Genomic DNA, 15,473 nt, shown 5'->3' with positions numbered 1-15,473 from the left:
TTTCCCCTGACCACACTGAGCTGCTTGTGCTTCCTGCAGACACTCCCTGTAGGTTTTTTTCCCCCCTGAAACAATAAACCCCAAGGAAAATACTACATAAGAAGAACAAATGATAACTTTTATTTACACCATTTTCAAAACTTTATAATATTAAAAGGGGGAAAAAAAAAACCTATATTTGTCATGCATAAATTTAAGCCATAGTCTAATCACAGCAGTTAGGTATGACCTTTAGCATTTGTAATGTGCTTCTCAGTGCTTGGCATACATTAACTGCTCATGGCATCTCCTGGGGTCGGTAATGTTATCATCCCATTTTAAAGATACAGAAACTGGAGCACCTGGGTGGCTCAGTGGTGGAGCATCTGCTTTTGGCTCAGGTCGTGATCCCGGGGTCCTGGGATCGAGTTCTGAATCAGGCTCCCTGCAGGGAACCTGCTTCTCCCTCTACCTATGTCTCTGCCTCTCTCTGTGTCTGTCTCATGAATAAATAAATAAAATACTTTTTAAATAAATAAATAAAGATACAGAAGCTTAAGTCACAGCAGGATAAGTCACTGGTCATGGTCACACCATAGCTGGTAGGTGGCTTCCAAAAACATGCCTTTAATTCTCACTGTTCCCCTCCTCTGTCAGTCCCAGAGAACCAGAACGAGGAGTGAACTGCAGTGTACTGCAGGGTATTTTTTCCTTAGGAAAAAGGGCATTTTCAAAACAGCTGTTATCAGTGACTTAACCTAAAAAGTAATGCTTCCACATTCCTTTTACTGCCCTGTACCTTCTCCATTTGTTACATTGGGCACACAGTGTTAGCATTTGTTATTTTGACTCTACAGATTTCAAGATAGCAACTACAAATACTTAAAAAAAAAATAATATATCAGGCCTCCTAAATATCAGTTCCACATACCTTATCCAGCCTTCCTGCTTTCATATTTCCCCATAGTACTTGTCACCTGTGACATGCTATAACATCTCTGCCGTGGTCCTTACATTGTCACCTCTCTCCCCTAACAGACTAAAAGTGCCAAGAAGGCAGGAAATTGTGTCTGTTTCATTACCAGAGATAATCTCCAAGTGTGGAACAGACCCTTTTGGAACCTGGTTCACACTCAAATATGTTAAAATGGCTAAAGAGCATATAACTCCAGCTCTTCACCCCAAACGTATGCAGATCAACCGTACTTAGCAACAGTCAAGTCTTTAGGTATGAGGAGTGTGCTTCAAGTTTACTGGCATAGCGTCTGATTAACCAAGGCTAGGTTTCACTATCAAGAGTTTTAAATGACCCTGAAACTTTTTATCACCTGAGGTGCTTCTCCCTCATCCTCGTTGGTTCATAAAGCTGTCAGGAAAAAAGTGTGCTTTTGATTATATATGGCTTTTCATGCCTCCAAGATAGTCTTTAAAAAAGCAATTTAGCTTTTTAGTATAATTATATGCTAAACTTAATATTTCTTAAGTCTTGCCAGAATATCATTTTTCCCCTTTCAGCAGACTTTTTTATGACTTAAAGTTCGAGCAGCAAATATACTACTTCTACATCTCTCAAATCTAAGAACATTTTTCTGCAGAGCTCAAGTGATACCATCTCACCCACAAAATTAGCAATGATTTTTTAATGTTATCAGATATTGAGTCCATCATCAGATTTTCCCTGAGCCCCAGAAATGGCCTGCATGCCTCATTTTTCTACCAGATTCTATTCAGTACCAGCCCCAGCATCTTACATCCTTAACACTTAGGATTTGGAACAGCCTTTTTTATATCCTGACACCAGCATGCCGAAGAAGCTATGGCAATTTTCTATGAGCTCTTCTCCAGCCTTTGATTTGCCTCATGACTTAGGGGTATTACTTAGATTGCTTTGCTCTGTTGCTGGAATATTCTTAGGAGTATGTAGTAGGATAGCGGAGAAAAGACAAATTGTTTGTCACACATTCTACCCAGGTGCTACTAGTTTACACCAGTGCTTGGATTGCGTCTCTTATCTCTGCTGATTTCAGCCTCATACTTTAAAAGTTCACTAAATCAGGCTAGGCTGAAGAGAAGTTGATTTTACACTAAACCACCCTTTTTGTAATCTTGCTTCAATTTTCTTTCCTGCCTGGCACCTTTTAGTGAATGCGGTTGGTTTTATTCTTAGTATTGGCAAAGACCTTAGGAGCCAATATATACGTGAATTTAATACTGGATTTCAGTAGTGGTATTCTATTAATATCATTGTGCCAGGTGGTACTAGAATTCCAAAAATACAGTCTATAACAGGATTTTTTTTTTACGTTAAAGATCAAGTATTCTCTTAAAATCTTTTCTAGGATTACCTAACATCTGACCTTTTTATGTTTTTTTTTTTTTAAGATTTTATTTATTTATTCATGAGAGACACAGAGAGAAAGAGACAGAGACACAGGCAGAGGGAGAAGCAGGCTCCATACAGAGAGCCTGAGACTTGATCCTGGGTCTCCAGGATCAGGCCCTGGGCTGAAGGCAGCGCTAAACTGCTGAGCCACCGGGCTGCCCCCTTTTATGCTTTCTAATAAAGAAGAAATCAAACTATGCAACTGTCATAGAATACACCAACTCAGAGGGTTCTGGAAGACTGTCTCAGTGGTATTTAGTCCTATCATTCATTCATTTAACACGTATTATTTTGTTTTGTTGTTGTTATTTTAAAATTTATTTATTTATTTATTTATTTATTTATTTGTTCGTTTGTTTGTTTGTTTATGAGAGACACACAGAGAGAGGTAGAAACACAGGTCGAGGGAGAAGCAGGCTATATGTAGGGAACCCAATGTGGGACTTGATCCTGGGACTCCAGGATCACTCCCTGAGCCTAAAGCAGGCACTCAACCACTGAGCCACCCAGGCATCCCTAACACGTATTATTTTGGACTATTTTTCAGTTGCTGTAATGTGAGATATTCTGTGTGTCACATACTGTGTGTGTTACTGTGTGTGACCTTTGCTTTGTTATATATTACCTGCTACTCATGCTGGGTCAGGTGCTATTCTTAGTGCATTTCAAATACTAACCCAGTTAATTTCTCAGCATACCCCTGTGAGTGGAAGTAGCTCCTATAAAGTTTGCCATTTCATAGCTGAAGACCAGAAGGCACAGGAAGGTTAACTTGCTCAAGGTCACAAAGCCAGGATTCCAGTCCAGGCAGGCTGGCCCCAGAGTTCATAAGTGCTGCAAGGTTTCCTGTCTCCTCGGATGCTGTGTTCTGTTGGCTCCTAAGATGGCAAGAAGCCGGGACCACTGTTGTTTCTGCTCCAGAATTTTAGAACTGAGGACATCCTAGATGCTGTTCACTTGGTTTTATTCTATCTCATTTCAAATCAGGACAAAACATAGTTGTACATTCTTTCCATACCCACCTCACCCCATAGACCACCTCCTATGCAAGGGGTCAGCACACTTTCTGAAAAGGGCCAGGTAATGTGTAAAAAGAAGGCATGAGCCATATTCTCCATGCCATTGACCATTTGTCCTTCTTTGGTTTCTCATTGCTCTTGTAAGCCGACTCTTTCAGAATCAGGTTTTCCTCCCTCCTACCATGGTGTCTTTGCATATGTTTTGCCTACCCTGTCTTGTGGAGAGTGGTCTTTACCCCCCAGACCTCATTAACCTTGGCCTCCTATAGATCACACTTCAGTCATCTCTTCCTCATGGTACCTTGCTGTACACCCCAGGTCTGATCAGATCCTAACTCTTTTGGGTCTCCTAGCTATTCATAATTGTTATCACCATAGTTATGTCACATTTATATGAATGATGATGTCATTGTCTGTGCTTTTGGCTGTTAGCCCCATGAGTAACCCTTGCTCCCCAGCGTTTCTCCCAAAGCAATGTCCCCGCTTCTCCTCTTGTCTCCTTAGAGTCTCCTGTCCACTCAGCAACCAGAGCCATCTTTAAAACTTAAATTTGATTGAGTCATTTCTGTTGCACATGAATAAACTTGCTGTTTCTTAACATAACCAGCATGTCCTTACTGTGTCACACCCTTCCTGTCTGTCTCCATCACCTTAACTCACACTTCCCCCCTCATCCACTGCCCCCTAAGCTCACCAGCTTTCTCTACATAATACTAAGCCTGCCCACATGCCAGGGCCTTTGGCACTTGCTCTTTCTCCTGTCCCATCCTGACCCTTTCAGCCTTCTGTGGCTATATGAGTAAGACTGTGTCTGTGTCTTGATGGCCTTCTGTGTCTTGATGGCCTTCCCCTGACCATCCTATCTGAAATGCTGCCCCCATTCCCTGCCCCACACATGTACTATAGTCCCTGGTTATAGCTCCCTTAACTTTCCCTGTATACTTCTATTTTTTTTTCCTATTTATTGTGGATGTGCCTCACCCACTAAAATGTATTCCAGGAAAGTAGAGTCTTTGTCCTGCTCACAAGTCCACCATCAGTGTCTGGAATAGCATTTGGCACTTGGCAAAAGCCCCATAAACATTGTTAATTGAATGGCTAGTATGTGGCATAGAGAAGCATCTAATAGATTGGCTCAGTGATGGATGAATTAATGCATGACCCTTTTTTTGCTCGTTAACAATGGGTGCGCATTTGTTTCAACTCAAATACTTAACTCTCCATTGACTAAAGAACAAGTACCTGAATGCTTGATTTCTGCAATTTAGTATACCTCACTATTAAGATTCAGTACCACGTTGTATTCTGTTACAGTGAAGCTTACGTGTTCATTATTTCTGATTGTGCATTATATGGATATCCTTCCCACATCCTCACACCCACTCTTCACATCCTACCAGCTCACACGATTCTAGCTCACCAGAGTCACTTTCCCCTTTGAATTTCTAAAGGATTTAGTAGGCAGTATGTCTTACTCATATAGTACTAAGTGTAGATTCTCTTGCCCAGAAGAGACATTGCGGTTAAATGTGTAAAATAATAACACATTCTCATTTCAGAGTAAGGTTGTCTGTATCTCACCCTTAATACCTGAGTCATGAACCTTTGGTGTCTCAGTTTTGTCCTTCTCTCCCTTAAACAACAGTCTATAACCTGGAGTCTGGGGGAAGCATTTGAACCATCTGCAAGGAATGCTTTTAACTGCAAATAACTGAAAACCCAGTCATTAGTGGTAGGGAACCATGGGCCGGTGCAGGGATGCCCAGATGTGACCTTTTTGTATCTCTCCAGGCCACTGTCCTTATCAGCTTCTCCATCTGAATGCTTATCAACTAACCGTTGATGGACGGCTGTTGCTCTTCCAGGGTGAAAGTAGAAAGGAGGTCAAAGGAACAAAAGCACCCCGACTACTCAGTATGCTGAGCTTTCTCATCTGGAAAGTGAAACCTTCATAGAAACCCCAACTAGAGGCCCAAGCAGATGTCCTCTGGCATCTGATTATCCAGAGACATGGCAGTCACATGGCCTTCGCTATCTGCAAGGAGGATAGGGCATGGAATGTTCACTTTCTTATTTCCTCTGGTCGAAGAAAGGATGGGAGAGAGGAGTTAGATATGGCTTCAGGGTAGCTGACCAGCAATTTCTGCCACAATGCATTTCTTCAGGAGAAAAGGCTAATCAAATTCTCAGATCTTTTAAATGGAAAATTAACAATACATACTGAGGAATGTCATCAAAACAACTATACTGAAACTCAGTGGACTACTAAAGAGAAATCTGTAGGGGATATTTTTACATGATATCACCTATAGGCAGGAAAGATTTGAGTAGTACATTAAAGTTGGTAATCATCAACATATGGTGGATTGAATCCTATGTGAGCCTCAAATTCATTTACAAAATATCTGTATCAATGAATTAATTAATTTGTAGAATTAATTACTTAACCAATTCAACCTATTTAGGGAGGCCGTGGTTGAAGTAGCATACATAAGTATATACATGTATAGGTATATATTTATGCATATGTACATCTATATGTATATATACATAATTATTTATATTCCCTTCATATAGTGAAAGATTTTCAGTAGTGATACGATTGATATATGTGTTATTAAATGTAATTCTTAAGTATATACTTTATATCCACATACCATTAACATTATCACCATCATCGTCATACTTACTATTATGATTTGCCTCCTACCTTCATAATTTGTGCCCTAAGGGGATTAAGGGTTTGTAGTGGAGTGTATTTTTTTCAGATTTGCAGGCCCTGAAAATACAATTTTATCAACTTACAGAGCTTTTATTCTAGCTCATTCATGAGAATATTCAAGAAGAGTGGGGCAATACAGTAGAAGTATCCTTTCCCTTGTACCCCTTTTTGCTGAGCTATAACTTACAGAAAGAGAAGTGCACATAACACAGGTACCCAGCTCCATGGCTTTTCAAAACTGAACACGCATCGGAGACCTGACCCTCAGGTCCCTGCACAGCCTGGCCGATCACCCCCTTCTGTCCCATTCCTGCCAAAATGCAGCACGTCCTCTGAACCCTGGCAGCAGCATGGAGGGGTGCCTGTTTTCACAGTTTACATGGATGTAATCAGGCTGGGTGTCCAGTTGGGTTTGCCTTCTAACAGCGCCTTTAGATGGGAGAGATACTGGCTTTTTCTTACCCAGAGCTGCCCCTCTTGAATCATTTACTCAGAACCATGAAGAATAAGCTTCCATTCTTTCATCTTTTCTCATGTTTTCTTGGCAACTTCTAATTTTCCTAATTTTCTTTTTTTATAAGATTTTATTTATTCATGAAAGACACACAGAGAGGCAGAGACATAGGCAGCAGAGAGGAGAAGCAGGCTGCCTGGGGGGAGCCTGACGTGGGACTCGATCCTAGGGCCCTGGGATCACGACCCCATGAGCCAAAGGCAGACAGATGTTCAACCATGGAGCCACCCAGGTGACCCGTAATTTTCCTGACTTTCAAAGCAGTGTTTCAGAGAGTGCATTCTCCTGGAACACGTTGACTCTTCTGGCCATGGAACCCTCCAGGGTAAATTCTGGGAGGACCAAGGACTGGAACAGAGAGAAGAAAACAGCTTGTTCACCTTTTGAAAAATTCACTTTGTCTTCTGTCTCTATTCCTGACTCTGGGAGATAGATGCTTTCTTCCCCTTTCTAGTTCAATAAAGATGCCTGTATGTGAGCATCTTCCTGGGGAGGCCAGGCCCTGTGGTCCTGGTTTGGTGCTCCATTTTGGGAATTGGAATTGAATTCAAATCCCCCTCCCCACCTTGGGGTTCAAGTCCCAGGTTCCTCCAAGTCACATAACCCCCAGCAATCACCACTTTCTTCGTGTTGCTTCCTCTCCTTTGCCCTAGAAATGGCAGCAGAAAGTCAGTCTTAGTAGACGTTATGGAAGAGTAAGTATAGCTCTTTTAGAGAAGGCAGATAGTGAATTGTTTTGCATGATTCAAAAGGAATTAAAACTGGTATGCAAATTGAAATCTTTTCCCTATCTGAAGGGAACTTCGGGAGGCGACCACTTTAAAGTAGAATCTGTCAAGGTCAGCTTTTATTTAGAAGAATAAGGAGAGTCACCTTTGTGATGGAGCATATCCTTCATCAGGGTAAACTCTTGCATGCGGACACATAAAATTTCATTATCAGAGATTTATTTCCTCATAGACCTGTCCCTCCGATCCTTTAACCTTCTTATTAAAGTCAGATGCTCCTGAGATGATCAGCATTTCTCCCTCATTCTTTAGAAGTGTTTCTCATGATTGGACTTTAAAAGCCTTAAAAGCTGTCTACTGTAAATTGACAGACGCTAAGATGTGTGAATGTGATATGAATATTCCACTGCGTTACCAATGAATTATTTTCTTGTGAGTTCTTTGATTTATTTACAAGGAAATTACAACGCCCAGCCTCACACTTCCATCCACTGGTCCCTCCTTGGCGTTTCCTTGCACTGCGAGCAGCTTTCCCAAAACCAGCTCGCCTCAATCACACCACAGAACAAAGCCGTCGGGTGGTCGCAGGGTTGGTGGAAAAGTAAATCTTTCTCCCCTTTCTGTGTTCCCTGCTATCTGTGGAATCTGGGGTTGGCAGCGTCATGCTGGTGCATTTGACATTCTTTGGGAAGATCCAGCATCGTTCCAACATAACTGCATGCTGCTGTTTTAATAGCGTCCAAATAGATAATTGAATTCATGGACATCTAAATTTAATTCCAGAAATCAAAGCCATGGTAATAAGAACTGGACCTGAGTTCTCTTAGGCCGAGTAATTTAATTCCTCAGCCAGTTGAACTATTATGTATCTCTGTTCCTTGTTACTATGCCACTAAATTGCTCAGGCAGATGCAGTGATGGATGATGGGTGTGTATTTCACCTTGTGTGTGTGTGTGTGTGTGTGTGTGTGTGGCTAGACACCTGCTAGAACGCAGATCACTTGAAACCTAGCTCTCTGCATAAGCACGTTTTCTGTCTGGAGCCTTGGGTCATAACAGGGGAGGTTGAGGGAGGTTCCCAGGGGTACCCACAGTCCTAATTGTACTGGCCCACCTGGAAGCACACTGCTGTCTACTCCCCAGATCACATACTGGGGCCCTGTCATTCCAGTCGTGCTGCAAGACAGCATGCACACTTCATGGTTTAAGGAGAATACTGGTTTGGTTCGGTTTTTCTGCCTGGCTTTACCTCAATTTTCTACTTAATTTAGAGAACTAAGTAATAATATTGGGGCCTGTAATTTGATTGAATATGGAAGAGAAGAAGCAGGCTGGTGGCACACAGCAGATCATTATTCTGTGCACAGTAGTAAAACATTGAGATTCTGTAGAAAAATGAGGAGGCAGTATGTTGGGTAAAATTTGGAGCATGTGAGCAACAGTTAAGTTCAGAATTCTTTGGAAATGTTGCCTCGATTAGACTTTTATGCAGGAATCCAGGCAATCAGGAAATTAGATTGTACCCCATTTGTCTTTAAGCAGATGAAGGCCTATACCTACCTATCTGATTATCAGTGCCAACATTTTCCCTTTTTTACCTTTTTCTTCTTGGTCTTAAATGTTAAAATAACTGGTTAGGGTCTTCTCTGTATTACACTTCATTTATTAACACACTAATAAATTATTTATTCTGCTTAGTAAGTTTCTCTTTTTTCTCTAGCCACATGCATCAACGTTGGATGTGTTGATTTATTATCCCTGCATCATATTTAATCAAAATTAGAAAGGTGTTCCCCTTGGCACACTGGATACATTTTTATAGAATGTCTATAAAAGTTCCTTAAATTATGGGTCAGTTGATTAAAGGAATTCCTTCTAGTGCTATATTCATCTCCTTACCTATCTTTTTCTTTTTTTATCCTCAGCACAATTACTTGTGGCTGTCCTTCTGGTTCAATTTATGGAAGCCTTTTGCCATCTTCCTTTCTGTCTTCCCACACCATGGAATCCTACTGTTCTTGATCCTTAACATGTTTGAAATTTGACTTCCTGTCCACTGCCCAGCTCGCTTGGAGCGTACCAAGGCTCCAAGTGGGACTCACACAAACTCTCCAGGTTCTCGAGCTTCTGGGCGAGAGTCAGCCGTGGGGTAATAATCAGCACCTCCTCCACTTCTTTTTTTCTGGGAAAACTTGTCAGCATGGCAGCCCTCAGTGCTGTTCCTGTGGTGCTTCTTGTCTAATGAGACCTATGGCAGATGCTCTGGTAGGTTGAAGCCTTCCACCACATCTCGATCTTTTGTCTCTCTTGTTTCTGTGATCTGAGCAAGGATGAAACCTGTATTTCTTCTATCGGGCCAGATGGCATATGATACATACTTTTACTGTTGAACACTTAGTTCCTGTCTTCATTTATCATCTTTCAAATGCTCTCCACCATGTCTGCACTGCAGGTACACAATCTCCACAAGGATATCTTACTAGGGCTTTCTGATTTGTTCCAGACATACCCTTCTTTCTTCCTTCCATCAAAGTGTGCTGATTTATTACTCACCACTGTGCATCAGTATATACATATTTAATGTCCTACATATTATTGCTGATCCCCTTCCCTACCATTCTTCGCAGGATTGCATATTCCATTGGTTCTCAGAATATCATCCTCTGACTTTGAGCATCAGTGTCACCCAGGGAGTTGTTAGAAATGCATATTCTCAGGCCTCATCTTAGACCCACTGATTGAGAAACCCTGGGGATTGATGCTCTGTGTTTCAGTAAGCCTTCCAAGTGATCCTGGTCATCGCTGACATTTGAGAACCACTGAAATACTTGATATCCTACAGCATTTACATAATAAGCAAAGGTAGGAAGCACTACTGTATAGTTTCAGTAGGTGTCTCTGACCACTGGACATTACAGATTCATCTACACCAGTTTCTTCTTCCTCGTCCATATCCAGCTAAAACTCTTGAGCAGCAATATTTGAACCTGTTTCCACCTTAAGTATTTACTTACTTAAGTAATTGAGTATCTACCATGCAGATGCTATGTGGTATTTTCATATTACATTATGAGAAGTCATCCCCATACAGCAAATTCAGTTTGGGTATCCTCCTTCCTCGATCCTATTTGATAGGCTTTCTTATTTTGTTTTAGAGCAGTTTTAGGTTTACAGAAAATCTGAGCAGGAAGTACAGAGAATTCCCTTCTCCCCCATCTCTGCCCACCCCCACATTTCCCCTGTTGTGAACATTTTCGTGAGTGTGGTACATCTGACCCAATATTGATACATAAATTATTAGAGTTCACTTTTTGTGTTGTACAGTCCTGTTGGTTTCGACCAATGTATGTGTCCTGTGTTCACTGTTATAGTATCATACAGAGTAATTTCACTGCTCTACAAATCCACTGTTCTTCCTTCCCTTTTTCACCCTGACCCCACCTCCCCCAAGAACCACTGAGATCCTTTTACAGTCTCCATAATTTTTGCCTCTTCCAGAATATCATATAATTGGAATCATGGTATTCCAATTTGCAACTATATAAACTAAGAAGAGCTGTGCCCAGGGGTAAAACATTGTAGACTTGGGGCACCTGGGCTCAGAGGGTCAAGTGTCTGACTTCGACTCAGGTCATGACCCCAGGGTCCTGGGATCAAGCCCCATGTTGGGCTCCTTGCTCACTGGGGATTCTGCTTCGCCCTCTCCCTCTCTCCTCCCCCTCGCTCGTGCTCTAATTCTCTCTTTCTCTCTGCAATAGAGGAATAAAATATTTTTTTAAGATTTTTATGTATTTATTCATGAGAGACACAGAGAGAGGCAGAGGGAGAAGCAGGCTCCTTGCAGGGAACCCAGTGCGGGACTTGATCCTGGAACCCCGGGATCACATCCTGAGCCAAAGGCAAAGGCTCAACCACTGACCCACCCAGGTGCCCCAAGGAATAAAATCTTTAACCAAACAAACAAACAAACAAACAGAAACAAAGACAGAGCCCGTAATCTTCTGAGCCTGGGATTCGTACTTGGATCTGCTGGCTTCAGGCCTTGTGTGTTTCTTCGATACCACATTTCCTCTCAAATTACCAAAATCCTCTAATGTTGATTTCCTCCCCCTTTCGGAAATTTGTTTGATTGACTGTTCCTGTTATTTTTATTTCCTGCTCCAGTGAAGACAAAGTAGTGGAAGTAGCGGAGGAAGAAGAAGTAGCTGATGTTGAGGAAGAGGAAGCCGAGGATGATGAGGATGACGAAGATGGCGATGAGGTAGAGGAAGAGGCAGAAGAACCCTACGAAGAGGCCACGGAGAGAACCACCAGCATCGCCACGACTACCACCACCACCACTGAGTCAGTGGAAGAGGTGGTCCGAGGTAATTCGCTGTGTGCTTGGATCTCCTCTGTTGGGGACGTGGTTTGAAATCTCCATCCAGCCCACCACCACAGGCTTCCCCAACCAGAAGTAAGAGTCAAAGTAACAAGCCGTATGCTTGTTAGACTCTCTTCAGCCTAACAAGCAGTCCAACAGTTCATTTCCAATAATGTGAAATCCTGATTGGCAGCCTGTTCCATGCCTTGTATATGCTGCTTGGCACCCCCCAGTCTGTTCTGCAAAACTACCCCTAACCAGGTGCCATCTCTTCTGGAAGAGGCTGAGTTAGGTGACCTCCTGGGTATTCCCCTGGCAGTGGGTATTCATTCCACTCTTACTACCTGTTCCCTCTTTCACCACCTGGCCTCTGAGCTCCTCCAGGGCAAGGACTAGCTTTTATGTAGTATCATGCAGAAGCATCCCTAAATTTTAGTGGAGTGAGTAGTTGGAATTAAAGTTCATTAAAGAAGAAGAACATTTGGTAAATTATCACATTATTTTTTTGCTGTGAAATTTACCTTGGATGATTTTTGTATTGTCTTTACACTGTTCTATTGCGGGGGTAGTGACAGTGCTTTCTTTGAAAGGTAGGTACAGTGTTAACATCTTAGCACTTTTTCTCTTCTGTTTAATTAATACTCCTATTAAGAATGTTGTGGCATGAATGAACTAACAGACTTCCCTTTTTTGTCTCCATGAAACAAAAGCGAGCATTGAGTTTACATCAAACAACCAAATGTTATTATAGCAACTAATGAGTTGGCGGGTTACATTTCTTAACGATTTATGCATTTGTTTTGCAAAAGATGAAAGTTGATCATAGAGTAAGGCTGGGTGAACACAGATGGATGGAGTTTTAATGTGTTTAAGTACTTTCAAAGCCTGTCCACAAATGTTAGAACTCGTAAGTCTTCCTCACTTTTTATTAAGGTTAAAATGAGTTCAGCTCTGTTGTTAAATTGGAGCTTAAAATGGGTTACTTTCTCTCTGCCTTAAGTAGATATCTAATGATCACTGTAATATCTTCTTCCATTCACTGCATTCTTTATACCTTCATTCAGGTATAATTTGCATATAAAATTCACTCATTTTCAGCATATAAGTGTATAAATCAGAGGCTTTAATAAATTTACCAAATTATGCAACCATCATCATAATCCAGTCTTAGAACATTCTCATCATCCTGATAAGATTCCTCACAACCATTCAGTTAATTCTTGTTCTCACTGCCAGCCCTAAGCAACAATCAATCAATTTTATGTCTCTACCGATTTGCCATTTCTAGACATTTAATATAAGCGTGGTCGTACATGGTCTTACATGTCTGGCTTCTTTCACTTAAAATAATGTTTTTGAGGTTCTGTGTTTCTTTAACCCATAGTTTTTAAAACAGAGATCATTCTGAGTTGAACACTCAGAGTTAACTTAAAACTCATTGAAAGAGTCGCATATTCTTAAAAGAATATAGTAAAAGATAGTTTAATTTTATCATTCCCTACTTAATGATCACTTCTTGCATTTAGCACACAAGGGCTCGTATAAGCAGGTATACGTTTAAGTACATGCCCCTTTTGTTTGAGCCATGGTTTTTTTCAATCCCTGAAGCATCCCTTCCCAAAGTGAGTTTCATGTGACTCTTAGGACCATCTGTGGCAGAGCTGGCTAAAATGAACTTGTTAGCTTCTATTTTCCTAGGAGGGAAAGGACAGATTTTTCAGAACCTCTCTTCTTGAAACCTAAATGATGTGTGACTACGAATTACAGCAGCTAGTGTTCTGTAGTGGCTCTGAAGTTCTTGTGATCTCCATCAGGAGAGCTGTTTACATAATAAATGCCCACTTACTCAGCATTAGTTTTCAGATCACTTTTTGGGTATAAGCCATTTTGATGGGCTTGGTGGATCCTCTGATGAGAACACAGCCGACCCTCATGGTTGTTAAAGTCTGGTAGGAAATTTAAATCAAAGAAACACACAGTCATGTTTAAAAAACACAGTCTGTGTTTAAAAGTACGTGCCCAGAGCCTACTTCAAAGAGTAAGAGATTGATCAGAGAAGGGTCTATAGAGGAGGTGGCATTTGAACCAGAAGTAGAAGGGCTTGTAGCAGGCCTACCGATGGATTTTATTCTAGTGTACCTTAGAGTCAGTCAAGACAGCAAGACAGGTTTGCCATGGGAAGGTACATGGCATATTTGGGAGACAAGGTCAGTCCAATTTAAATAAAAGCAGATGTCTTACATAAGAGAGTTACAGGAAAATCAGGTTGGGGCTAAAATGTGGAGGCTTTTAATGCCAGGCTGGCAAGTATGAGCATCAGCTGAGGGTGATGATCACTTTAGGACCTGCCATGTGCTGAGGATTTTTGGGAGAAACAATGAAGAGATTTTGTTATGATGTTACTGCTGTGAGGGCATAGGTGAACAGGGAATAACATAATTTATGCAGTATAATGAGAAAATGCCACATAAACTTATGCCAATATTCCAAACCCAGACACAGTTCTCTTGAGATAATATGGTCTTGTTATGTTCTAAATAAGTCCAGTTCTTTGGCTTGTGGCGTTATTAGCTAAGATAAGACACAGAGGGGCACAGGTTACAGTATTTTCTATAGGAAGATGAAGGCATTTAAAAGATAATTTTTTATAAAGATCTCTAAGCTAGGGAGTTTGTTTGCTTTTTTTTTTTTTTTTTTAAGAAGCTAGCCCTAAAAGATAACAAGTTTTAATAATGTTTATGGCAAAAAGAGCAGTAACAGTGACCTTCTAAAACACACAATGTGGTCATTTTCAGTAACAGCTGTTAAGGCTAGAAAGAGAAGAGGATTTAATAGGAATCCATAGGAATCCATTCGTCCCATGTAAGACTCCTGAATGGACAGAAGTATAATTGAGGCAAGTCTTTCTGGGAAAGCAACATGTTACAGTATATCGGTTCCATGTCAGAGAGTTTTCTCTATTCCCAGCTAACTCTTCCCTGATGAAGACAACAGCAGTGCCATACCCAATTGCTGACTTCATAAAACTCTACTTATAAGTAGCCTGCTCTCGTGCTGCAAATAATAATCAGAAGCGACTTGCAAAGATGAGATACTGAAAAGAGGCTTACAATCTAGTTTTCAATGTTAATGTTTCAGTATCTGAGAGAAAATGTGATTTACAACCATACTTAATAAGAAAATTGTTTCTTCATTACCAACATATTGCTACTAATACAATTCCTAATGTGCTTCATAACAAAAGCTCGATCATTCTATAACCTGTTTAAATTTGAAAGAAATAGGTGGAGAGAAGGAAAGTATAGGTCATTTTGGCGTGGTCATAAAATTTTCAGCTGTATTATATTAGAATCAATGATGCTGAAGTAGAAGATGTCAGTTCTAACTTTGTTATCAATTCCAGAGGAAAAAGTGAACAACACAGTGCTATATCCATCTGGCTTTAGGATTTATTGGTTTTGGTACTTCAGAAAAACTTGGATATTGATCCAGTGGAATAAGCCAATACCAATTTGAGTAAAACAACAGTATATTAGATTCTTGCTCCTAATTCTCTGTGATTCAAAAAGGGGTAACACTTCATAATCCAAGATGTCAGGGCAATTTCTGATTCAATCATGGATTCTAAACTCTGATTAAACATTGGTATTATAATAAGTGACAATCTTTGATTTATTCTAGCCTGTTTTGTCCATCTAGAATTAATTTGTTTTTTTGCATGTGCACATTTATTCAGCAAATATTCTTTGTCCTCATTCTGGTCGC

General features: G+C 40.8%; 1 protein-coding gene across 9 annotated transcripts in view; it reads left to right on the top strand.

Moving 5' to 3' along the window:
* Positions 1-15,473, top strand: part of APP (amyloid beta precursor protein) — a 262,776-nt gene that overhangs the window by 131,546 nt on the left and 115,757 nt on the right. For all 9 annotated transcript variants that reach the window (XM_072806644.1, XM_072806643.1, XM_072806642.1 and 6 more), the window contains exon 6: positions 11,510-11,712. In XM_072806644.1, the coding sequence (XP_072662745.1) occupies positions 11,510-11,712 (203 nt within the window). The remainder of the gene's footprint in view (positions 1-11,509; positions 11,713-15,473) is intronic.

Source organism: Canis lupus, chromosome 30, assembly GCF_048164855.1.
Source record: "Canis lupus baileyi chromosome 30, mCanLup2.hap1, whole genome shotgun sequence".
Classification (NCBI taxonomy): Eukaryota; Metazoa; Chordata; class Mammalia; order Carnivora; family Canidae; genus Canis; species Canis lupus.
Note: the sequence above shows the minus strand (reverse complement) of the source record. Positions and strands in the feature narration are given on the sequence as shown.